Consider the following 26,998-nt stretch of genomic DNA (forward strand, 5'->3'; position numbering starts at 1 on the left):
TGACCTTGTGGTACAAACCTGCGTGTGGTGTTTGCCACGTGTGCCTTTCTCTATGAAATCGTAACCATTGGACATGTATTGGCCCATTCCTGAATCTGCCTGTACTGTTTTCTTCAACAAGCGTGACTCTAACCCTTACCCAAGGAGGTAACACTGACCGTGACCCTAGAACACCTGGAGAATGCACGTTGCTTCAGGAAAGGGGAGGACTGGCTAGCCAATCATCGCTGAAAACACGCATAGACATGGCAGTTTTAAAAACATCAGGCCCCTGAGGCCTGCAGCTCCTTCCTTTCTTCCACGGGATCTTCCTTCATCTTCAAGAAACAATGTCCTTGTGCGACAAGGCACTGCAAGACCACTCAGCAGCGGTAAGGCTGAACGCCAGAGTTTGCCTTGGCTGGCCTGAAGTGCCTCGCTTTGGTGCTCCCTGAATCAACCTTAAGGCAGCGTTCCATTCCCATGGCAACGCATTGTCTCCAGATCCAGAAACCCAGCTTCGGTGAGACTCGTCATGGCCCGGGCACCCGCACAGGCCCGAGGTAGCAGAGGTCTGAACTGCCTGGCCCGGTGAGCAGGCTGGGAAGGTGTTTCTGGGTCAGCGAGCCAGAAGAGCTCACCAGCTTCTGGAGCAGGGGCCCAGAACGCAGGCAGGGAAGATGGTAGCCGAGCTCCGGGGGCGTCCACCATTAGGAAGCAACAATAGAAATGCCAGGGATGAGCCATGAGAGATTTGTCCTAGTGGGGGGCCAAGTGTGGTGTCCTAATCCATCCAGGATCCAGTGCAACTGCGTGGGAACTGTGTGTGGGGCTTTGAGAGCTCAGAATGTGAAAAAAGTAGGACTTAGAAAGGGAAGTTAGCCCTTCTGCCCACCCCCTACCTCCACCCCACCTTTTTTTTCCCCCAAAGTTGGGTGTTCTGGAGCCTGGATCAAGGAAAGCTACCACAGTATTCTTCAGGGAACGACTTGGATGGTGTTATTAATGAGTAAGGTGTGCATTTAAGGATTAGGGATAATATAGTGAAATGTATTTCACAAATTATTAACCACATCCCGCATCCTCCCACGTGGTCATTTTGTCAACAGCTGACAGTAGCAGCCTAAGTAGTTGTAGTCTCCTAACTAGAACTTCTGATTAAATAGTGACATGACTCCTGGAAAAGAAATTTTTTATTCGGCTTTTCCTTAGTGCAGCCAAACAATATTTGGGTTGAATAAGTCGCCATAGTTTGGATGACCCAGTAATGGTAAAAGGCGTGTGGTTTAAGAAATGCCTTTAAAAGAACTTTGGAGATGTAATCTAGAGTAGAAGTTAGGGAAACTAAATCTAACCCTGATAAGCACCTTCAATTCTTCTTAGGAGTCTCTAAACATGGGTCTGCATAGTCCGTTTGTAGATTTATATTTAGCAGTTTTAATTTAAAGTCAGTAGCATCCACGGGAGGGCAATTAGAACAGATGTCTAAGCCCTTTCCCCCAAAGCTTACCTCACACGTGACTCTTGGTAGGAAGATGCAAGCCAACCCCATCTGCATTCCAACTGTTAGCAATGACACCGACTGGGACTTCTGCTTCCACCTGTAAGTACTGACAGTGCCTTGACAAGATGCAGCTCACTCGCCAGAAAGGGTAGGACTTCCCATTTTAAGGAAAGCCCAAGTCAAGAGCTCTGCGAGAAACTTTCCACAGAAGAGAAAGGTCCACAGCTGGACTGTATGTTAATATTATGGAATAGCATCCAGTCGGGTTGACAAACTCTCAAAGAGGGACGAAAAAATTTCTTTTCTAATTTATGAAGATGTTCAGCTTTACAAAAATAAAGCATTATTACAACTCTTGTAAAACCAGTGAGGAAAAAAACAAAAACAAAAACAAACCCAACGAGTAAGATCTCATGAAATAAAGAGGCAATGGACAAATAAAAGCAGTTTTAGATTTATTTTTACTATTTTAAATTATGTCTTGGGGGGGGGAGGCAGGGAGGGGTGGGGATGTGAAAGAAGAATGTATGCCTGTGGATGCCAAAAGAGGATGTTGGATACACTGGTGCTGTAGTGACAGAGTTGTAAAGGGCCTGACATGAATTCTGGGAACTGAGCTTGTGTCTTCTGGAAGAGCACTGAGTGCTTTTAACAAGTCCTGCTGAGTAATCCTTACTGTGTGCCTCTCCCCTACAACATCAGGGCCGCATTAGATAGCTGCTAATTTTAAATCAAAGGGAGTGGAAGCAGTTTGCCCGAAGTTGTGCAGCTAGTTAGTGGCATTTAATACAGGTAGTCTATTTTTTAACCATTATCCATTTCTCTATGTGGAGATCTCTTACTATTGGCACTATTGACATTTTGAGTTAGAAAACTCTTTGTTTGGGAGGTTTCAAAGCATACTGTGCCTTTACTCACTAAATGCCAGTAGCAATGCCTGGTTAGTAACAAAAATTCTGTCAAATACACCCAGGTGGCAGAATCAGCCTTAAATGAGAACCCTGCTTTGTACAATGGCCCTCGTGTAGACATATAGCAGGAACAATGGCTATCAACCGCTTCTATCCTTTAAACTTTTCTGATAGACATAATAAAATGTGGACATAAATAAGTTTATTTAACTTTAATGCTGTCTTATTTCAGTATATTTAAGATACTATATACAACTGCTGAAAAAATTGTATAATAGTGAGTCATAATGATTTAGCCTATTTTCCCATTTTTGAGAAGATCTTAACATTCACTAGTCATATTTCCCACTCATAATAGCCACCTGTGGCTAGTGGTTATCTCATTGGAGAGAGATTATATAATACATCATAAAATACCTTAAAGTTAAATGTTATAGAACTGTAAAAAAATGGGCTTAAAAAAATGTAGCATTCCACAGATTCTGATCAATTGTGAGACAAGCAGGGCTGCTTCAAAGAGCAGTGTGAATACAGCCAGAAGCTTCAGACAGGTCTGTAAAATGGCGGGTCCCGTATTTACCACTAACTAGCACAACTGACAGAAAAACTCATAGAAATAAAAAGTTTAAGAATCCTTCCTGCTGGTGTGCACTCCTTCCAATAGCAGACTTTTGCAAATGGAGTTTTACAGTCTATATTTAAAAAATTGTATGTTTGTAACTAATAAAGTATGCGGAAAAGTGAAAAAAAATGTAGCATTCCAAAGCTCAAGAGCTCTCTCAGCAGTTAAGAGCACACTCTATGCTTGCAAAGGACCAGAGTTCAATTCGTGGCTCCCACGCGACAGCTAATAGTTGTCTGTAACTTCAGCCAGGAGATCCAAACCCTCTTCTGGCCTCCACATGCATGCCCAAGGTGCACTGACATACATACAAGCAAAACACTCATAAAATAAAGACAAATAAACCTTTCTAAAATATAGGGTTTGCAATTTAGCATCATAGGGATAACCTAACTATATATTACCAACCAGGATTCATATTTATGATGTCAACAGACAGAATGTGTCACAAGTCTAGGAAGGATTCATTCAACTTGCCATTCCTTTTATTCTGACTTTCCTGTGAGATACCTCAATTGTCATGAATGATTGTTGTGAGATATCTTAAACATAGTATCTTAATTGCTAACTATTTCATTTTATTTTATTTTATTTTATTTTATTTAGCTGAATGTTCAAAGCTAGCTCAGGGTTACTCTCAAATCGCCTTCAAAGACCTCATTGATTGACATTTTTTTTTTTTGAGATTATTGTTGAAGGCAGCTGCCTTGATCTCAGCACAATCTCATTCAAGACTTAATTAAAAATATTAGAGCTTACAATTTTTAACAACCATACTTAGTAACCTCTTTCGTGAATTAATGGATTTAACTTCTGTACCACATCTGTGGAATAAGCAGCTCAAGGAACATTTCCTAGTGAGTGGAAACTATTCTTTCCATGAGCTGTTCTGAGTTTATAATCTCTTGTCACAGGTTTCCCAAGTGCTCCTTGGTATTTGGACACTCCAAAGACTCGTGTTGTTTTTCATACCATTCTTGTGCACAGTGTAGCGATTTGTTTGATTTACTGTGAGCTAGATAGGCATTAGGATTTGAGAAATAAGTGCGATTCAGCCTCAGCCTCAGAGGCATTGACTGTTAGAAGGCCAAGAAGACTCTCAGAGGGGAAAAAAAAGCGGGTGTGTGTGTGTGGGGGGGTGTTGTTTGGTGAGGGAGGAATAAGTCAGACTCTAATGTGAATTGAATTTTAATAGAAATTTGGAGAAATTTTGCAACCCCCTTGGAGTATCTTTTTAGTGCCTAGAGAATTCTTACAATGTATATTCAACCCCCTTTCCTACCCATCCAACTTTGTCTTCTATAAACAAACAACAAAATAATATCAAGTCCAAGTTGTGCTTGGGTGTGTAGCCTTTCCCTGAAGTGGCATCCTTAGAGAGAATGGACTTCCTCTCCCAGGTGCGAATAGCAGTTCAGCTAGGGTTGAGACTTCATGCCCACATCCTCTCTAAAAATCCTATGCTGGGATTTTTGCCTGGGTTGAGCTTGTGCAGGTCTTGTATGTGCTATTGCAATGGCTGTGAGTTCATAAATGCAGCCACCCTGTCGTGCCCAGCAAATGCTTTCGTTGTAGTCATCTACTGCCTCTGGCTCTTAAAGTCTTCCCACTCTCACTTCTGAAGTGATCTCTGAGATCTTGGGAGGAGGGGTGTAAAATACATTAGTCACTTTTCTATTTCTGTGATAAGACTCAATGACTAAGGCACCTTAAAAAGAAAGAGTTTATTGGGAAGCCTTTCAGGTTCAGAGGATGAGTCCATGACTATCATGGCAGGGAGCATGGCTGTAAGCAGGCATGCATGGTGCTGGGGCAGCAACCAAGAGTATGCATCTTGACCACCACCATGAGGCAGAGAAAGCTAACTGGCAATGACATAGAGTTTTGAAACCTCAAAGCCTACCCCTAACCCCAGTGACACAACTTTTCCAAGGCCACCCCTCCTAATCCTTGGCAAACAGTTCATCAACTAAGGACTAACCGTCAAATATATGAGCCTATGGGGACCATTCTCAATAGCCCATACTGTTTGCAGGACTTCACTGACCAACAGCTCCAGAAGAAGTAGCCCATTCATGACCCTGGGATTTTTGTTAGCCTGCTGTGTCTAGTAAAAGCCTTGTCACCCTATTATAGGGCAACCCCATTTACATTTCCCTTACCACATGATCCAGCCATACTTCTTTTGAGCATATAACCTATAGGACTTCAGAGATAATCTTACTTCAGAGATAGCTGCTCATTGATGTTCATTGCTGCTCTATTCAGATTAGTCAGGGAGTGGACACAGCTTTGATGTCCATTGGCTAACGAATTGATAGTGAAAATGTGGTCCATTTACACATGGAATGTTATTCAGTTGTTCAGAAAATAGTATTATGAAATGCACAGGTGAATGGGTGGAATTGTAAACAGTCACTCTGAGTGAGGGAAACAAGACCCAGAAAGTACAAATGTCATATGTTTTCCTCTCACTTGTGGATATTACCTTTGGATCTTCAATGATGTATGTTTCCTTTGTAATACCCAAAGATGTCAGGAAATTAGTAAGAGGCCATGGAGAAGAGCTTTTGAGGAAGGGGAGAGAGAACCCAGGGGTAGTAAGGGAAGCAACGGAACAGGAAGGTTTAATTGGAGCACAGGGAGGGAAATGGTAGGGGAAGGTAGAGGTGGACATATGGAGAAGGACAACTAATATTAAAGAACTTTGGAAAACGGCACAGAAAAACCTACCACCGGAGAATCCCCCTTAAAGTACCACACAGACACACAGACAGTTGAAGCGGAATGTTTTGGTCACTGCTTCTGAGAGACATTTCCTAGCAGATGCCCAGGCTGTGTCCAGAAGGCAGGTAGAGCATTCAGTAGACAGATGAGAGCCCACTTCATCACTTGCCTTCCAAACAGCAGCCTCTCTCATGGTCTACTGAAAGCATGTTCATCTAGAGCAAGGTCAGTCCTCCCTGGCCTGGCAAAGTGCTCCTCTGTGCACATGACCTGCACGTCTGCTTGTCTCTGGGGACATCATTTGAAAGAACACTCTGCGTGGATTCTATGTAATCTTTCAAACTTGGAGCAAAAGATAACACTTGACCTTTCTTTTCCTGTCATACCTTCCTCAACTCCCCTTTAAAGAGAACAGGAAATACACAGCACCCAAGTAATCAGTGTAAAAGGACCGTTTTGTTGTTGTTGTTGCTGTTGTTCTTGTTGTTGTTTTGTTTTGTTTTGTTTTCTTGAGACAATCTTATTTTGGAGCCCATACTGGTTTTGAACTCCTAATTCTGCTTTGGCCTCCTGGCATTATAGGCAACAGCAATTGTAGGGGCTCTTTAGTTTAAAAAGTTTTCAGTATCTGGACTCTTATTTTTTTAAGATTTATTTATTTATTGTATGTGAGTACACTGTAGCTGTCTTCAGACACTCCAGAAGAGAGCATCAGATCTCACTACAGATGGCTGGGAGCCACCATGTGGTTGCTGGGATTTGAACTCATGACCTTTGGAAGAGCAGTCAGTGCCAGTGCTCTTAACTGGTGAGCCATTTCTCCAGCCCCATGTCAGGACTCTTAAAAGCATTGTGAATACAAAAATGATTCCTGGGGGGGGGGGCATTTCTAAGTATTATTCCTCTTATAATGTCAGAATTCGGTTTATTTCAGATCACTCTCATTCTTCTGGTGACGTTAGGACCCTCGCTTTTGTCTCTGTGTACACTTCTCGTTACCCACGTCATAACTGCTATCAGCATTGCTGTCAGAGGTGGTTGTCTAGATTGTCTGTGCATATGTGTATGGTTGTTCCCGAAGAACTTGCAACTTGGTTCTTTCTTACCACATTGATTTCTTTTTCTAACACAGCAAAAGAGCCACCTGTGTCTCAGTCTGCACTTGACCTAGCAGGTGGTTCTCTCTTGCCAAAAGCTGCACTCTCTCTGGTTGATTACAAATTCCAGGTTGATGGTTTTAAGGTATATGGAAGAAGAGCTGTGAAGTCAGCTGGCCTGCAGATGTTAGGCCCCATCCCCCAGCTTACTGTATCAATCCCTTTCATGGCCAGGATCTTTTTGTTTTTAATATGGATTTCATAAGAAGCCCACATCTTTTTTTTTTTTTAATTTTCTTTATTTACATCTCAAATGTTTTCTCCTTTCCAGGTCTCCCCTTCGGAAACTCCCTATCCCTTCCCTCCTCCCTCTGCCTCTATGAGGGTGCTCCCCCACCCACCCACTCCCATCTTCCCACGCTGGCATTACCCTACATTGGGACATCGAACACCCTCAGGCCCAAGGGCCTCTTCTCCCACTGGTGTCCAACAAGGCCATCCTCTGCCACATATGCAGACAGCGCCATGGGCCCCTCCATATGTATTCTTTGTTAGTTGGTCCAGTCCACGGGAGCTCCTGGGGGAGAGGGTCTGGCATGGCCAGGATCTTAATTGTAGGACCTTCAAGATCTTCTGACTCAACACTCATTGTTTTAGATGAAAAAACCAAATCACAGTGCCAATAGCAGAAATAATAGCTTCCACACTTGCAAAATATAGTTCACTGAAACAGTGATTTATGGGCATCACCTCTGTTGATCCTTCTAATTGCAGTAAGCAGGTGTTCACTTTAACCCACATTTGTAGAGAAGTCATTTACACAATGGCTTATGCTTTACAAGCAGAGGGACTGGGACTCTAATGTAAGATGACAAGTCTACCAAATGTTTACTTTGAGCTCCCACACTGCTGGCTTAGATGCTAGGTCTTGAGAGTAGTGTGTGTTTACTGTACATCCTTATTTAAAACTGAACTTAGACAGCAAGTTACTGTCCCCGGCGGTGGACACTTGAGCCTCTGTGTTGTCTTTCTGAGAGTCCTGATCCATGTCCCTCTGCTGCCTTCAGGTCCCAGCAAACTGGAATCCCAGCACAAGAAACAGATGACTTGTTCTCTACTTGTTACTGTGAGGAGACTGAGGAATACACGGCAGATCAGGAAGCGGGGATGACCGTTGACTGTCTGTCTATTCCCAAACAAAAGTTAGCTCAGTCCCAGAAGAAAATTAATCAATTCATTAACAGCAAAATGGTGAGTAAACAAAACCTTTCCTAGGTTTAGGTTGCCATTTGAAAGCGTGCACAGGATATCAGATAGCCCGTCTTTACTGTAGGATGAAGCATGTGAGGAGAATATTATGTGTTGTAACCAGGAGGGAACATAGAGAAGGATAGTCTGGAAGCCAGTCTACCCTCCAGTTCTCCTCTTCACTGTCTGCTCCTCACAAGAGGGCTTATGCTTTTAAACTTTTAACCAAGCATTTGACTAAAAATTCAGTGTTTGCCATATATAGTTGCCACTGGATTAATGTTACTTGGAAAGTCTTTTAATCCTATATCAAGGTTGCAAGATGATCCTTGGGTAAGAAGAGAGTCGGGATAATGAAGCAGGAAGCCAAGAATGGTGGTGGTCAAGAAGACACTTGTTATAGGTAGGATGCTATGGCCACAATAGAATGAACCATAAATCAAAGGATGAGAAGCAGAAAAGTAGCACAGGTGAGCATCCAGATCAAGGTCCCAAGCATTTCTAAAGCCAAGTCAAGGACTCGGGAATCCAGATCTCTGAATAAACATATAAACAATGTGTCCAAAATCTAGAATCTTGAGATAGCAACACATTGGCTTTCCTCATTAAGACATAGCCACTAGCCTGCTACAGACTGTAATTTATCAACTGAGACGTTCATACACTGACTTCCAGCCATTCATGATCACAGTAAAGTGATTCTAAAGCTTGTGTGAGGAAAACAGGGAGAGGGCTCAGAGAAGGCTGAGAAGAGGCAAGTGATGTTGATGCCACTAGTGGATATCTGTAAGCCTGCCTCTGAAAACTGTCCAGAGAACGTTGAGTAGACAAGCACCACAGCTTAGATCTTCCTCAGTTCGCACACGAGTTCTGGAAATATCAGTTCTGCATGCAGAACGGTACCACCTTCAACACCGTGCAAGTGTACGGCTTTGCTTTCTGTTGCTGTAATAAGCACCATGACCCAAAGCAACTCAGAGGAAAAGGTTTCTTTGTCTTACACTTGTAAGTACCAGCCCATCACTGGGGAAAGGTGAAACAGGAACTCAAGCAGGGGCACAGGCAGCAACCATGGAGAAAACATGCTTTCTAGTTTGGCTCTCTTTCATGCCCAGCTAGCTTTCTTATAGACTCCAGACTCACCTGCCTAGGCCTTTTCTGCCCACAGTGGGCTGGACCCTCCTGCATTGACTAGCAATCAAGACAGTTCTCCATAGACATGCACAAGAGGTCATTCTGATCTAAGCAGTCCCCAGTTGAGAGCCACTCTTCCCAGGTAACTCTAGATTTGTATCAAGTCAGCAAAAAGGATTAACCAGCATAGCAAAAGGTTTTGAAGGTTTGAAACGCCTTACTTAGCCAGGTTAGGTAATGGAAATATTTATATTGTAGGACTTATATGTCACTCAATGCAACAGTCACAGCACTGAAGGGCAAGCTACTGCCATAAGCCACAGTGGAGGGGTGGCCTTTAAAGCATTCACTAGTTGTGTCTTCTTCCCTAGGACAAGGATTGTATGGGGTGATGCATACTGTGAGTGACCAGCCAGTCTAATTCAGAGCTTCTGGGGTTCCGGTATTTTCTTTTATACTCCAAATAGAACTTAATGTTTGCTGTGGTTAGCACATAATGAACTCTTCAAAATGCTGACTGGATATTTCTGAAGTATTGGGAAATGCCCCCTGCCTGTGGCTTGCATCATTAGATTCACATGAAGTACCTGGGTAAGGAAGAAAATGTGGGAGCCAGGGGGAGCCAGTCTGTGGACCCATATGAAGTGTTACTGTATTTTAAGTGGAATATAATTTGATAACTTTTAACAAACTTGGATCATGTGAACATGACCTAATTATTTTCTTACAAGAACTCTTTTAGGCAGATTGTATAGGCTCCCAAATTTCAGGAAAGGAAGCTGGGATCTGGAAGAGCTTCACCACAGCACCATACAGCCAGCGGACATCACCATAGTGCTGGAACTCTAGCTCTTGATCCTTTACAGTGGTACTCTCTTTCATCTGAAAACTGATGTCTGGGTTTGTTGACCACAGTAGCCCGTGGGTGACTATGTAACGTCACTGGAATGCATGGCCACACATGCATGCATGGCGACACATGCATTTCATCATTTCTAGAGCTTTCTGCTGAGCTCTTTGCCTTACTCCATCTTTATCACAAAAGACGATCTACTCATTGGATGCTGAACATTGACATCTTCAGTGCACAGACTTGAAACAGTGAATGTGAAGGATAAACTTTCTCTCTCTCTCTCTCTCTCTCTCTCTCTCTCTCTCTCTCTCTCTCTCTCTCTCTGTCAGGGTCTCACTGTATAGCTCTAGCTGCCCTGGAACTCACTATGTAGACCACGCTGACCCTTAACTAATCTGCCTCTGCCTCTGCCTCCTAAAGGCTGAGATTGAAGGTATGAGTCATTATACCCAACAGGAATAAACTTCTTGTGGAAGTTACAGTCATTTGGGGAGACAGTTAAAAAAAAAAAAAACAGCAGCACTATCAGACAGGGGTACTTTGGATTAAAAATAAGATGGGTAAGGATTGGTGAGTAACTTTTAGAATGGTAGCCAAGGATAGCCCATGAGGAGAACAAAGTGAAAGTGGAGAAGCCAAAATACTCAAAAGGGCATCACTAGCTAGTAGAGGCCCCACAATGAAAGCTATTCTGCCCCATTCAGGGTCAACTGGACAGTATGTGTGTAACAGCAGGAGAAAGGTGAGAAAGGAGATGGGTAGAGAAATTAGCAAGTTAGTGTATGGTCACAAGATTAGTGTAGGGCATCCGAGCAGAGCTGTGCAGGCCAAGGTAAACAGGTTGGATTTAATTTAACAATACAAATGATAATTTATACAGGAAAGCCACATAAGCTAAATGTACTTTGAAAAGATTATGTTGCCACATAAAATGTTCAAAAGCACTTAAGCTTATAATAATTATAATACAGTAGTTGATCATTTGGAGGATGCTAACAAGTGAACTTATTCTGAAAGTTGGTAGGCAAAGAGAAGGAATGATCACGCACCCTGCCTTTCCATTACAAACTGCACTATGGGGTATGTGTGCGGACATGCGGGCACGCACACACATGTGCATGCATCATGGTGCATGTCTAGAGAGCAGAGGACAACGTTGTAGACTCAGTCCTCTTTCCACTCTTACATGGGACCTGCAGATCAACCTTAGATCACTAGGCTTGCAGTCTTAGGCAGCCAGTGCCTTCACTACTCAGCCATCTCACCAGTCCTGAGGAATTGCATTGCAGAGAAGTATTCCAGCTAACATATGAGAAGCAAAGATGGAGGATGAGGAAATTATTATTTATACTCTTTTATGAATGGAACTATGTAGGTGTGCTAGCATCAGGAAACAAGATAGACAAATATTATCGTCTGATAGATGACCATGGCATACATAATTGTACTTAATGTTTTTTAAAGATAAAGGCATGGTAGCACTCACCACTCAGGAAGCAGAAGCAGGAGAATCATAACTTTAAGGCCAGCCTGAGCTACATAGCAAAACTGTCTGAAATAACAAACAACAATAGAAATCCTCAAAAACTTCAAAATAATTAGGTTTATGACACTATTTGATATTAAGAAATCACTGCTAACATTTGGTGACAATGATTTTATGGTTCTTTCTAATCCCACATCTTTTTGACATATTAATAGATGAAATAATATAGTCTTTCTTCAATGTAATGGAAGGTGAGAGTAGAGAGGAAGGAGTATAGACTTTCATAGGACTGACAGTACAACACTCAGGAAACTGATGAAGCCATGCACCTCACTCTCTAGCCATAATGAAAGTCTTCCATGATGAAGTGCTAAAGGAAGCTCTCTGGCTATTGGAAGAGCATGGAGGACCAGGGTGGCAGCAGTTAGGAGAGTGTACTGTTGAGTCACATAAAAGATGGGAGTGGGTCTCAAAGTGGAAAGAAGAACTTGGTTTCAGGGTACACGTAGGAGGTGGAGCCAAGCAGACTCAGTGTGATGAGAGGGGCAAGAATGCCATGCCAATGCCATGATACCCTCTAGACAAGACCCAGCTTGTCTCCCGTCCCTAAAATGCCTTTCCCCTCTTTGCAGAGCGCCAAAGCAAACAAGGAGCTGATTCGGTGTTTCATCCTCTCTCAGATTGTTTTTGGGAAAGAACATTGGAAATGTGCACAGGCTTTAGCCAACCTGGCTTATGGTTACCTGACACTGAGAGGTACTTGGTTTCCCCAGCCAGATTTTGACATGCCGGCCTGTGAGGCCAAACCTAGACTTCCCCTGGGGGGAGGGAGGCTAGGATGACTCGGAGGACCCCCCACTTAACTCCACACCACACTGCATAAAGAGAATGTGGGGACTCCACGGACAAAGGAGACAGTGTACTTTAGTAATAAAGAAGATGATGATGACCCGGAGTGAGCAGGGGCCAGGAGTGAAGGGGGTTGGAGCAAGAGGGAGAAAGGGAAGGAGGGGGGAAGAAGATGATGATGACAATAGTTACTGAATATTCACTATGTGCCAAGGAAGTTTTTTTAGTCATCATCACCTTGAAGGCCGCTAGGTGGTGATGATGGTGTATGTCTTTAATCCCAACACCTATGAGGCAGAGGCCAACAGATCTCTGAGGCTGCCTGGCCTACTCCTTGTTGTTCACAGAGAGTTCCAGGACAGCCATGACTACACAGAGAAACCCTTTACAGTTACCCTGTTCTGGCACAGGTTACCAGCTGGGGTCCGGTTGCTGAAACTGGAACCTGAGTGAATGTTCTAAGTTCAGAACTCTTTAGTAAGAGCTCAGTCTTAACAGATTGAGGCACTTCTGGAACAAGGGTGAGTGGGGCTGGGAAGTGGACATTCTCTATGAAACTCCTTATTCAGAACATTGTGCGCTCTCTTCAGACCCAGAGGGTGAGAGCGCTTCCTGAAAGTCAAATAAAACTTTCTCCCCATGGTGCCTCTGGTTAGGATGTTTAGCCAACGATGGAAAGCAAACTAGGACAGTTGGACACTGAAAGGTAGATCAGCAGCTAGGAGAATGTGAGTCGGGGACGAGCAGTCCAGAGTAGCAGTGGAAGCCATCGGCTTGGACAAGCTTGGTCAGAGAAAGTATATGAAAAGAGGATGGAAGAGGGCAGATGGTATGAGAGCAGGAAGCAAGTGTGAGGAATGGGCTGCAGAAGAGGCAGCAAACAAAATGGAAGGGCTGTGTCCTGGAAGTGCAGGGAGGACCCAGGAAGTGAGGTCTGTCTCCGCACTGGCAGTTGGGTAGTCCGGGCTGGAAAACCAATGAAATTGGAAGTTGGGTCAGGGTTATGGATAAAAGCTCTGTCTCTAGATTCACAGTCACTACCCAAGAGACTATCTGACTAGAATTCAGACTTGAGGAGACAGACAGTATGAACCAGAAAGGGCGAGTTGTCTGATCTTACAATAACGCCAGAGGCTGTTTCTTATGGTGCGGGTGGAAGACAACCATGGTCAGGCTATACATTAAGCGTGTCCCATGTCCCTTGGCATTGTCAGCCATAAAAACTGACTGAGTTTTACCTTTTGAATTCAACTCAGAGCTGAGTCTAAATAAGGAAGGGCGTGAACTCAGAAAACGTGGTGTCGACAGCCTTTTCTCTGAAATTCACAGTTCTTCCTGCTACGTGAGCAGAAAACTACATCTGGGATAAAAAGTTAGAATAAAGAAATTCTGTGAAGGGGAGTGTTTTGTTTTGTTTGTGCTTCTCTAGACAGGAGAATTTTCTAGTTACAAAGGTGTACCTAGACTTGAAACCTGAGTCCCTGGCACCCAAACAAGGGTTTTTCTAGAATACACTGATTGTGCCCTTTCTTTGGGAGTGGGCCCATATCTCAGATTTCAGCCATAGTCTTTACCTAGTCTCTCTCTTAAGCTTTTCCTAGTGTTTGGCCCGTGGACTAAACAAGGCTGTCAATATCATAGACCATTGAGAAGCATAAAGGACCTTCTGGGATACTTTTGTTGCTATTAATCCCATAACAACTTGTAAAATGGACAGATGGGCAGACTATATGAATCTGCCTGCTGCGGGGAAGGAGGGAACATCCATGTAGTGTGCTCAGACCTGGCTGCACATGGGCAAGTTTTACAGAGATCAGACCCGTTCTCTTCATTTTACTCTGTGTAGTTCCTGCATTGGAATAGGGATGTCAAGCCCAAGAGCAGATCTCTCAGTAAACAGCCCGTTATTAAACAGTCTGTGAGAAATGTATACACACAAAAGAAATATCAGGAGGGACACGCTGAGACTATAATGTGTAGGCACCCTTAGATGAAGTGAGCTACCCAGAGACCTATGATAGCAGGCATTTAAGATCAGTGTAATCTAATAAACGCCCTTGGAAAGGTTGAGCAAAGTCATTCTTGGCTGAGGCAGAAAGTAGTAGATGGTATGTGTGTGTGTGTGTGTGTGTGTGTGTGTGTGTGTGTGAGAGAGAGAGAGAGAGAGAGAGAGAGAGAGAGAGAGAGAGAGAGAGAGAGAGAGAACTTTCAAGAAAGAATATAGGAATGAATAGGGTGTGGCTGGGAGAAAAAACTGAGTTGTGGGAGATTATATTCAAATGAAAGACCAGGGCAGAGGTGGAGGCTTAACAGAGAGCATTGTGCAGCATCTGTTTAGACAGCAGGGAAATAACCTATCTAACCACGATTTGGAGCAGAGAGATGAACTTAGAAAGGAGAGTGTGCTGGACAGATAAAAACATGGCTCTTAAACATGGGCCAAGACTTTTGTGCTGACATAGGAGGCAGGGATGGCTGCTAGAGAGTTTTCAACAAGCTGATGAAAATATCAAAGCATCCCTCTCACAAAACTCATCTCACAGTGATAGTCGAGTGGAAACTCTCTAAGTTATCTGCATCTAATACTAAGGCTAAAACCTAGACTGAATGGGTAGAACAGGTAAGGATTCAGGAATCTGTGAGGAAAAGATCATTTTAAAATCAAATCCCACTCCCAGGACTCTTTTCTAAGTACCCACTTAGGTCATATAGATAAGGCTATTTTTTGAAGATTGCTTGTGGCACAGAAATATGATAAACAATGAAGAATTTATCATGGAGAACAAGAATGCAAACATAAAGGGGTATGATTTATTAAAGGATATGCGGGGCCTCTATAAACTCTCAGGGAAATATCTGAATGAGTCATTAGGGAAACTGGAATCACAGTGAAGTACACAATTAGAATTCAGTTCTTTCTGCATAAATAAGATGGGGATAGACAAAGTAACAAGAAAGAAAAGAAAAACATAATAGGGTGTGTTTGTGGTGACAGGAAATCAGGTTGGAAATGAGTCCTCAATGTTTGCCACTTCATAGACCTCTAACTTCTTTAAAGATGTTGTATTTTATAGCCCAGGCTGGCCTCCAACTTACCATGTAGTTTAGGATGATGTTGAATTCCTGATCCTTCTGTCTCCATCTTCCAAGTGCTAGCTTGGCTTTAGCGTTACCATCATAGAAATAAATATTGTATCCTAAAATGATTATTGCATAGTCTCATGTGCTTGTAACCCACAGCAGCCAGGAAGCTCGAGCAACAGGCAGGTCACAAGTCAAACCACAGAGCAAGTTCAAGGCTAGCCTGGGTTACATAACACCCTGTCCCACCACAAAAGAAAAGGTGAATTCCCAAATCCAGGAGATCTGTCTGCCTCTCACTGCTGGGATTGAAGGCATACACTACCAGTGCAGCTGGGTCCAGACTTTGGTGTGCTGATTTTGAATTGCATTGGGAAACCTACTACTTTCGTACTTGGTGTTAGAAATTGGGGATCAGACAGGAATGATAAACATCAGGACAATTTGAGACTAAGACTAGACTAGAGGTATGGATGTTATAAGCATTGAAGCTAACAACAGGATTTGTAATGGCAGGAATTCATAAAACTGCTGAGATGCAAAGAGAACAGAGTACGTTGTGTAGTTTATGAATGTTCATGAATGGGAACGAATGGCCTTGTGAAAGACTTAGCAAGGACTGGTTAGAACAGATCAAGTAAACAAGGGTCCACAATGCTACAGCAGGTGGGGACTAAGAAACTGTGATTTGATTATTTGTTAGGACTTCGGATACCTGAGAACAGTTGCTCCACAGTAGTTGCAGCCAAAGAGAGATTCCAGAGATAAATTCAAAGACCAGGAACCAGGGGTTAAACTGTATGTTCTTTAATGTTGGTTTAGTTTGACTGCTTTTGAGACAGTGCTTCATTTTGTAGACCAGGCTAGCCTTAAATTCACAATCCTCCTATCTAAGCCCTTCTGGGTGTTGAAATGGCAGGCATTTGCCACCATGCCTGCTGAACTATGTGCTATATTTACTATATATTGAAAGAGATAAACGGAGATAGGAAGGATAGCTAAAAATATCAGAAGGAGGAGAAGAATAAAAAGGAGGGGGGCGGGGGGGAGAAGACATCTTGTTTTATTAAAGAAAGAAAAATGGTAATATTTTAGGCAGAGACGGTGGGAGCAAGTTGGGCATGAGTATTGGAAGTGTCTTTCTCAGTGATCTGTGAAGAGTGGCCATGATAACTCTTTTTTTTTTTTTTTAAAGAAAGGTATTGGCTTGGGTCTTGCTTACAGTTTCAGAGGTTTAGTCCATTGTCATCATGGAGGAGAGCATGGTGGTGTGCAGGAAGGCATGTTGCTGGAGAAGTATCTGAGAGTCCACATCTGGATCACAGGCCATAAGAGGGAAGAGACGCAGGGACTGGCTTGGGCATTTGAAAACCCAAAGCCCAACCCCAGTGACACACTTCCTCCAACATGGCCGCTGCTACTTCCACAAGGCCTTACCTCTTAATTCTTCTCAAGTAGTGCCACACTTGGTGGTCAAGTACTCAAATATATGAGTCTACATGGGGCCATTCACATTTAAACCACCACAGGAAGGAATTTTAAACATGGGGTAGCTGGGTACGGTGACACATAACAGTAACCTCAACTTGGGAGCCAGAGGCAGGGGGTGGTCATTAGGCCAAAGCCATGTGGGGTACATAGTGAAACCTATTCAATCAGTCAATGAACTCATGGATTGGATGGGATGCTTAAGGGAACCTGAAACCTGCTTAAAGCAGAATGTGTAGGTGGCTGTTACTCGATGCATTAAAGTTAAGGATGCCAGAAGTGGAACTCTGTTTCCAAATGCCCCGAGGAGTAATTCCAAGAGCTTGATGGTGCAGCAGCCGAGAAAGAGCAGGCAGAGAACACCAGGGTTGTCGGCATCTGATGATGGTCTGTTTCCAAGTGCACAGGAAGGAACATACAGTGTGTGGACAAACGATTTCCTGCTATTTTGCTTATTATTAACAGGACAGTAAATTAATGAGTACGTTTGCAGGAATTGGGAACTGTCCAGGTATTCATAGCTCTGTTTTAAGTGCTATAAAACCAGAAAGAGTAACAGTCATGAGCCCTGTTTTCTCTAATTAGAAACAAAAACAAAAACAAAAAAACAAGGTACAGACACAACTGAGGATGAGTTAAAGCAAAGCCAAATAACAACAAACAAACAAGCAGGTCTTCCTGCAGGCGGTCTAGACCTGCAGGAAGCAAGCATAACTGCAGCTTCAAGTGAGCTTGCAGTTGAGAGAGGCTCTAGGCATAACCATGAGAAATAATCAAACTTAAGACAGATGCAATAAATTACCCGCTAAGAGAAACTGACTCTGGAAAGAATAGCGGTACATATGAATCCAGACTCAATCCCAGTACCACCGAATCTTTTCTCATGGATTAAATTTATCCTTGAGGTCAAAATAAGATGGAAGGTGTTCTCATTAGCATCTTTTAGGGAGATAAATCTTGAGGCATGGGTAAACCAAATAATTTGTTCAAGGCCACATGTATTTCTAGGACATCTGACCGCTGACACTGGTCTCTGGTTCTATAACAACTTCTTAAACAGAAAAGATGACCAAAGGTAACTACTTTCAAGTGACAGTAGTGACCTCAAAAGGATAGGGTCACTCTGAGTAGATCTCCTCTGGCTTGAGTCATATTAAGAGACATCAGAGGCATTAAGAGACATTGTGGCGCACACCTCTAATCCCAGCATGGGAAGGCAGAGGAAGGAAGATCCCTAAATTCAAAGACTGGTCTATAGAGCAAGTCAGGAAAAAAAAAAAAAAAACAACAAGAGTGGAGCAGGTGGGGTGGGCAGGGAGAGAGAGAGAAGAGGAGAGACATCAGAAAATACCTGCCTACAGCAAAACAGAATAATATGCTAAGTGGACAATTTTGACTCTGCTTTGCCATTGAACACTTCCCTGTAATCACAGACTTAGGCTCCTGCAGGCACTCTGATTTTTACCTCATTTATGCACCGTTAAGTGCAGGGGAGTAAGGATGGTGCCATTCCTGACCTGGGAGGGTAGGTAAAGGAACAGGGCTGAGCAAGCTGCACGATGGAAGATAGAGCTTAAGTGTTGTAGAGCTTAAGGTCTAGGGACGACTTCTCTCCTTTCCTTGTTGCACATTTAGACCACATGAGGGCTGCAAGCACCTAAGCCACTCCTTTCCAATTACCCTTGTTGAAAACTGAGTTGAACCCATGCTGTGGCACTAGGCTCCAAGGCCAAAGAGAGAGCAAGCTTTTAGGCATGAGCCAGCAGTGTGAAGTGAGGATTTGGGTCATGAGAGGCCCACTAGGCAGGCTTGAGGATGTTTAGCAGCCTTAGATGCCTGCAGAGCAGGGATGAAGTGAGCACAGCTCCTTGTTTGCAAGTCGAAAGGCCTTTTCCTTTTCCCATTAGGAAACGGGACAGATGGGAGTTAGGGTTGCCGATGAGGCAATGGTTCAATGGCAGGTGTTCCCTCGTCTACTGTCTACCTCTGTCGACTGCTCAAATAGCTTAGAAGAATTCTCAGGAAGACCATTTCCCTTAGAAAACAAGAGAAACCCTCCCAGTTCTGTCTAGCTGGGGTTTGGCATTGCCTGTGTCTCCCTAGTGAGGGGCCTCACTGCACTTAGAAATTGGATGCTTGTGTGTTTTTGTGACCAATTAGTATGGCCAGCTTCATCTTGGATTGGACAAAAAGAAATCTCAGATGGAAGTAATTACATTCCTTGTATTTATAGAATGTGCTTTCCAGAAAGCTTGAAAACTAGCCCTGTGTGTGTCCATGTGCTTGCTAAGGGGCAGCTTTCATAATGAGTGTCATTTGCCATTTGGAGGATGGAGAAGCTTTGCAAGTTGAAAAGGTCACAAGGCGTTTTTAGCACAATTGGGAAGGAGTCACTCAGCTCCCGACCCCGGAAGTTAGTGATTTTCAAACTGGGATCTGCAGGTCAATCTGGGGAGAGCTGCATAAAGACCATTTACGGAGTTCAAAATAGAATTTTCTGGACCTATTCTAGAGAATCCAGCTTACTAGGCCTAGGTTAGATCCCGGGAACTGTTCTGTATAAATACTCCAAATACTGTGGCTCACAATAGGAACAGGACCTGACATCCATACGTCTACCTCCTGTTCTTTCAGGGATGCCTTTGACTGGAACATGCCTTAGGTAATGTCTTCTTTTCTTGATACCCCCCTCTCTAACTTCATCAGGCCTCCCAGCTCAGGCCAAGAAACATGCGGAGAAGGCCAGGAACACACTGCTGACCTGGAAGCGAAACACAACTTCAGACAAGGACAAGAAGGAAATCCTGGAAACTCTGGTCAGACTCTACTATACTCTGGGGGTAGCCTGGCTCCTACAAAACCAATATCCTTTCTTTCCAAAGTGGATCTGGGGATCAAGGTGACAGACCACAGGCCAGATGGGAGGGTAGGAAATGGAACTGGTTCCTGTTAGCTGTGTTCCAGTATCTAGGCCCTCCATAAGCTGCTTGTCCACCTAAAAAGGTGTGCATTTTATTTTTTGTGTCTGTTCCTATAAACCTGGAGTTGGGGCAAGGAAGATATCTCACTAGCGACACACCCTATAGCCAGACAGAGTGTTGCAAGGCTGGTGGGCTTTTCATGGAACCCTCAGAAGTCAACACTCGCAATGCATGTGTAAGTGGTAGTGGTGGTCACAGTATAGGACTGGAGAGAATGGGTGGTGATTTAAGGTACACTTTAGCAAAATAGCGCCCATCCATTGTAATTCCCTGGGCAACTTTATGAACACGTGCTAGATGGCTTCCTTCCTGGAGATTTTGGTTTGCTAGGTCTAGGGTACTTCTGTTCCTTAAGATGCTTGCAAGCCACTGACAACCGTCTAGCAGGACCCAGTGGCTTAATGGGTTCTTGATCATCTAATACTTTTTAAAAATGCTGTTGAGACTATCACCTGTGAAACTAGAAGCCAAGAAAATGGACCAAGGAAGCTCTCTCCACCGCTCCAGAAAGGGACCCTCATCTATACCTGAATCACCTGAGATGACACCGTTTATTTCTGAGGATAGTTGTAGAAGTTCTAGTTGGAAATCTGATGGTCCCTCTGCTTTGGGGCCTGTAGCAGAGAGGATCGTGGCAGGAGTGACTGATTAAGCAGAACAACTTACTCATAGCCAAGGAAGAGGTAAGAAACACATACGAGGCTGGAGAGATGGCTCAGTGGTTAGGAACACTGGCTGCTCTTCCAGAGATCCTGAGTTCAGTTCCCAGCAGGCACATGGTTGAAACCATGGCTTCCCATGAAGGGATCTGATGCGCACTTCTGGCACGCAGGTGTACATGCAGACAGGGCACTCAGAAAAAGAAAGAGGAAGGTGCTGAACTCCTGCTGCAGTCATCAAGGCCTTCTGCCCATGACCAGCTCCCACAGGCACAGGCTCCGCTCTCTCCCAGCAATGCCACCCTAGCATACACGCTCGTGCCATGCAGGCCTTTCAGGACACCAGGGAGAGTCATAATATCAATGTCTATCCTCAAGAAACCTGTGGGTTTGGTCTTTGTGTATATTCTCCCCCACTTGGAAGGTGGAAAGAGACTACAGTTCCTGAACAGTCTTGAGCATTCTGAGGTCAGCAGCACCCATGTCTTCCCCTCTACACATGCCTCTCTATCGGTTATGCTATGTGTGGTCTTCCATTGTTACACCCTTACGGGGGAGAGGCTGAAATTAGGGAAATGGAAGGATGTTTGAGAATTAAGGGGGTTTTCCTCCCTGCTATTTGCCTCTGGCCACAAACCTGCTTTTCTTGGATTTTCTAAATGACCCAAAAAGTCCCTTTCAGCGTAACTAGTTCCTCTCTTTTCCCACGGCTGTGAAACAATTTGGTTAAAATGAATAACCATTGTCCGGCAATTGATGTTGTTAAAGGAAATCTAGTATAATTTACAGTATCTGTCCTACAGACACTCACCACCCCAGACCTGGACTCAGGCAGCCACTGCAGGGAACCCAAGGACTTGTTCTTTTCCAGACAATTCTCCCTTCTTGATGGCGTACACATGGAGAGTAGGGAATGCAGGGAAATTCCCGTTTGCAAACACCGCCTTGTTTTCCCAAGGGTCGCTTTTGTTAGCTTATAGGTTGCTAAGTCTGTATAGTGGCAGTTAGTGTGTCTGGCATCACCCTTGACGGTTTCACTGGCAAACAGGCCTACATCCACCTGCAGAAAGCAGAGAGAAATATGAAGGAACTGAAAGAATTAAACAACGGTAACATTTGTGGAATCCAAGTCTCGGAGAAAGACCTAACCATTGCTTTGGGGAGGTAAGATCAGCCATAAATAAGCAGAAACTTTCATGAATGAGACCTGAGGTTCTTTCTGGTTTGTGGACTGATAAAAGGGGGTTGTGTTTAGACCAAAAAGCCCAGAGGTTACCTAATAATAAAAGAGGTCACATTTATCAAATATGGATTCTGCGAGCTTACTATATGCTGCCACGTTTAATCCTCTCACCTACCATGGAGGTGATCAGTATGATTGTGGTTTCCTCAGAGGAACAGCAAGAGACTGAACTGGCTAAGCAATTGGTATAATGCAGTCTCTCTCAGCCTACATGTCAGATATAAACATTACAATTCATAAGAGTAACAAAATTACAGTTAAGAAGTAGCAATGTGCTGGGCAGTGGTGGCGCACGCCTTTAATCCCAGCACTCAGGAGGCAGAGGCAGGCAGATTTCTGAGTTCGAGGCCAGCCTGGTCTACAAAGAGAATTCCAGGACAGCCAGGGCTACACAGAGAAACCCTGTCTCGAAAAAACAAAAGAAGAAGAAGGAGGAGGAGAAGGAGGAGGAGAAAGAGAAGAAGAAGAAGAAGAAGAAGAAGAAGAAGAAGAAGAAGAAGAAGAAGAAGAAGAAGAAGAAGAAGAAGAAGAAGAAGAAGAAGAAGAAGAAGAGAGGAGGAGGAGGAGGCTGAGAACCACTGGTTTAAGGTAACTTAACTTTTACATATTAGATCTAAGATCTGAACACACACACACACTCTCACACACACACACACACACTCACTCACACACACTCTCAATACACACTCACACACTCACTCACTCACACACTCACACACACACACTCACACACTCACACACACTCTCAATACACACTCACACACTCACTCACTCACACACTCACACACACACACACACACACACTCCATTACTTTGAGATTGATTGTTTTTCTCAGTGGCCTCTAACTTTTATCATCAAATAAGGCATCCTAACAGATAAGAAATGAACACTTAAGATATTTAATTGGAAACTATCAGAGCAATGTACAGGCGTGCATTTTTTTAAGGAAAGCTGTGTTCTGTGTAGAAACAAAGTCCACGGGGATTTGTTCGAGCCAGAACAAGACTTAAAACTGTTTTGAGTTAAGGATCCTCTGAGAATCGAGTATTTAGAAAGGAAAGTGGGCCCATCAGATTATCAGGAAAAAGAAATAAGGAGAGTTTACTGTTCCCCAGATTTTTCAAATATCTTCTCAATCTTGAAAGAAATCTCTTTCCAAAAACTCTAAGTACTTGGCACGGTAGGGCAGATGACCGAATGGTAAGTGAATGAAACCCAGGTGTCACATCTGCCTCCTAGAACGCATGAATCTCAAAGGCAAGTGGGACACGGTGGGGACATGGTGGAATGTTCTCAACAAAATCAGACTGTTGACAAGTCCACAGGGCCATAGTTAGAATCTGGTGAATGTCTCAGGCTGTCACAGAGGACCTCGCTTGAAGGCTTCTACCCTCTGTGAAACAAAACTGTGTTTCCTTTTCACAACCAGTCCTCTCGTGTGCTTTGCCTATTCACACCACAAGCTTTGAGTATCTGTTCATGTACATACTAAGTGTTACAATGCCTTCTAGGTTTTTATCATACACCACACCCTGTTCTGAGTGCTTTGAAACTGTATCCCATTCGGTTCTTGCTATAACCTATAAGCCTGGTCTACAGAGTGAGTTCCAGGACAGCCAGAGCTACACAGAGAAACCCTGTCTTGAAAAACCAACCCCCCCCCAAAAATAGGCATTCTGAATATTTTTATTTTACAGAGAAGAAAACGGGGCACAGAAATACATAGTAACTGAGGTGAGAGAGCAAGTTGAAGCGCTTGGCTTCTCACTGAGACGTCTGAATTCATAGCTCATTCTCTGCACCTCGCTGTTGTGTTTGATATGGATATAGATATGATATAGATAGTAAAGACAAATACCTTTCCCACTGAAGGGTGGAGACAATAAGGCGAGATCGTTCAGGCCAAACAGCTTCCTAACATCTCTCTCATAGCTCTTGGTGGGAGCCTCCCATTCTTAATGTCTGAAGAGTAAGGGAAACACCTTTGGTCAAAAGAAAACTTGTCTGCTTGATTGAAGAAATGACTGTGACAAAGAATGATCAGACAGACAGACAGCCTGCCACTGCTCTTTGTCACTCACTCTCATGTTCAGAAGAAGATAAGTCTTCCAGAAATGGCTGGTTCATGTGCCTCTTTCTCTCTTCAGGTGCAAATCACAAATATGCACCCGAGTCCTTTTTTTTTTTTTTTAATTGGGATAAGATCTCAACTCTGTTGCCTAGGCTGCCCTCAAATTTACAATAATCCTCCTGCTCCTGCCTCATGAGTGCTGAAAATAAAGGTGTGGGCCATCAGATTTAGCCCAGAGTTTTGGGGGTTTACAAACCCAAAGGCTTTAAGCTGTGACAGCTAGTCTCATGGCTTTAGAAGCCAGTAGTTGGTAGCTCTAGATGCTCGGGCAGAGTCATACTGCTTTAGGTTTTGAGTTCCGTCAACCTTCAGCAGACAGTAGTTCATCTCCTGAGCCTCAGGTGCTAGGAACCTCACTCAGCCTTAAACACTGATGGCTCTCTAGCTCCCCTTTGTGACCAGGCTTGAAGGTCTTATAGTCCGTTTGCAGAGCCTCGTGTCCTCTACAGCCTTAGCTCTCCAGTTCTAACCTAGGCTGTGCTCTCTGGAACTCTTCAGACACCTTTTTTTCCTTTTCTTTCTTTCTTTCTTTCTTTCTTTCTTTCTTTCTTTCTTTCTTTCTTTCTTTCTTTCTTTCTTTTTTCTTTTGGCTGATAGGTAGTCTCAGGCTGAGTATTACCGGGTCTTAGTGTCTTCTATTGTGATAAAGAGAACAGCTGGGTAATAAAAGACAATTCTGGAGAAGTCTCTATTTGGGGCCTAATTTTGCAGGCCAGGATAAGCCCCAGAGAGAAGCCTCCAGCCTGACCTGAAAAAAAAAAAAGTGAAAAAAAATTGTCTGCTTGTGAGCCAGAAGAGGTGCATCACATGCTTGTGCACGGCTTCTAATTCCATAGTCACAGCCTGACACGTATACCTGCTAGTTCTGCCAGTCATGAGTCTCCCATGTAAACCTATCATGCGTGTTAAATATGTCTGCACTGTCAGACTCACACAGATGCAGCCTGTCAGGCACAAGCTTTCTGCTTGTCACTGGGGCTGGCGCTTCACCCTACCTTCAATGAAGACTGTTCTTAACATGACAAGATCCACGGTCTACACTTATGGGTAAATTATCCCATCTTAGGAATTTCTGAGTGACATTTTCCCCCATGTGCGTTTCGATAGAAATTATACAAGAATAAACCACATCCATGGGTTAAGCCAGTGATGGTAGTCTGTGGGATCTCGTGGGCAAAATTCAGGATAACGGGAGCTTATTTATAGCAAGCCTGGATCTTGAGCCAGTTGTCCAGATGACTGGGCTATGAAGACAAATTCTTTACTTCCTGGAATTAATTCCATATGTGTCCGCAGAGTGGGTGACCTCTGAGTAACTTCCACCTTCGATTCTTTGTCTCGCAGAGCCTCCTTGGCTATGCACAGGATGAACCTAGCTCTGGCGTACTTTGAGAAGGCGATCTGCGATGTGATCCTTGACAAGGGTCACAACACGTCAGATCTGATTAGTTTGTATGAAGAAATCGCTCAGATCGAGCAGCTGAGGAAGAACCATGAACAGGCCATCCAGTACTTGCAGCAGGTTGGTTCTTTGGCAGGGTGGTCTTGTTTGGCTCTGGGTCCTGTTGCTTCTCAGAACAGGGGGTTGAGGTGGATCCCTTATTTTAACCCTATCATCTTAAGGGGGCAGAATCAGTTCCATGTTTACCTCAATTCTTTTTCAGTCCCATACAACAGCCTCCAACCTAAAAGTCCTGAGCAGAGGTCTCCAACTCTACAGAACATATATGTACTGTGAGCTGAGCAGGACATGCCACATCCCTTCCTAGGCCTTTCGTTTTTTGTTAGTGCTGGGAGGAAACCAAGCTTAAGTCTATCCCAAGGGGGAAAGAAAACACAGAGGAGCTGGACTCCAAGAAGACAAAAAGGGCAGACTGGTGAGAGAGCTCAGAGGTGTTTGCCATGGAAGTCTGGTGAGCAAAGTTTAATCCTGGGAACCCATGTGAAAGCAGAATAGGACAGTAGGTTCCACGGAGTAGCCCTCTGGCCTCCACAGGAGTCTGTACATGCGGATTTGCACACACACACACACACACACACAGAGAGAGAGAGAGAGAGAGAGAGAGAGAGAGAGAGAGAGAGAATAATAGTAATAATAATAAAAATATTTTTCAAAACAACAGGGGTCTTTTAATTGAAAACCCATGATAGTTTGTTACAATATGTCAGTTGCCCTTTAAGGTCATTGCAGATGGGTTTTATTTCCAAGTCTAAGGTTAAGGTCACAACAGTGCATCTCACTTGGAGATAACTGACAAATACTCAAACCAAAACATAGGCCTTACAATATGAAAACCATTTAAGGGGCTGGAAAGATGGCTTAGTGGTTAAGAGCATTGACTACTCTTTCAGAGGTCCTAAGTTCAATTCCCAGGAACCACATGGTGGCTCACAACCATCTGTAATGGGACCCAATGCCCTCTTCTGGTGTGTCTGAAGACAGCTACAGTGTACTCATATAAAACAAACAAACAAACAAATAAAAATCTTTTTAAAAAAGAAAAAGAAAAATGACTGGTTCCATATTTAAAAAAAGAAAAGAAAACCATTTAAGGCTTTTCCATTTAAAATGCACTTTAAAATGTTGGTAATTCACATCTCTCTGCTGGATAAAAGGCTGCCGTGCTGCTGGGAGCCTCAGAGATCCTCGCATGCGGGATTTGCTGCACCAGAAAAGCTGTAGCACTACTTTCCCCACAGTCTATGTGAGAAGCCAGCAGGCAAAGCCGAGATGTGGCAAACAACTTGACAAGCCAAGATTATGAACACCAGGCAATGGGGAGAAACATTGGTACAGTGGTTCTCAGCCTTCCTAACGCTGGGACCCTTTAATACAGTTCTTCATGTTGTTGTGACCCCCCCCCAACCATAAGATTGTTTCATTCTACTTCATAATTGTAATTTTGCTACTGTTATGAATCATAATGTAAATATATGATATGCGGAATATCTGATATACAACCCCTGTGGAAGGGTCGTGTACAACCCATGGTTTGAAAAGCAT

At 43.7% G+C, this 26,998-nt stretch overlaps 1 protein-coding gene across 2 annotated transcripts in view; it reads left to right on the top strand.

Moving 5' to 3' along the window:
* The first annotated feature begins 502 nt into the window (after positions 1 to 502).
* Positions 503 to 26,998, top strand: part of Ttc23l (tetratricopeptide repeat domain 23 like) — a 59,875-nt gene continuing 33,379 nt past the window's right edge. Inside the window, exons 1-7 of one of the 2 annotated variants that reach the window (XM_021183481.3) lie at positions 515 to 570; positions 1,511 to 1,582; positions 7,908 to 8,091; positions 12,194 to 12,317; positions 19,686 to 19,842; positions 21,658 to 21,783; positions 25,339 to 25,516. In XM_021183481.3, the coding sequence (XP_021039140.2) occupies positions 515 to 570; positions 1,511 to 1,582; positions 7,908 to 8,091; positions 12,194 to 12,317; positions 19,686 to 19,842; positions 21,658 to 21,783; positions 25,339 to 25,516 (897 nt within the window). Of the gene's footprint in view, positions 571 to 1,510; positions 1,583 to 7,907; positions 8,092 to 12,193; positions 12,318 to 19,685; positions 19,843 to 21,657; positions 21,784 to 25,338; positions 25,517 to 26,998 lie in introns of both variants that reach the window. The other variant, XM_021183482.2, reaches the window with a different exon arrangement.

The sequence above is a fragment of the Mus caroli genome, unplaced genomic scaffold (assembly GCF_978045245.1).
Source record: "Mus caroli unplaced genomic scaffold, Mus_caroli_1 scaffold_16, whole genome shotgun sequence".
In the NCBI taxonomy this organism is placed as follows: domain Eukaryota; kingdom Metazoa; phylum Chordata; class Mammalia; order Rodentia; family Muridae; genus Mus; species Mus caroli.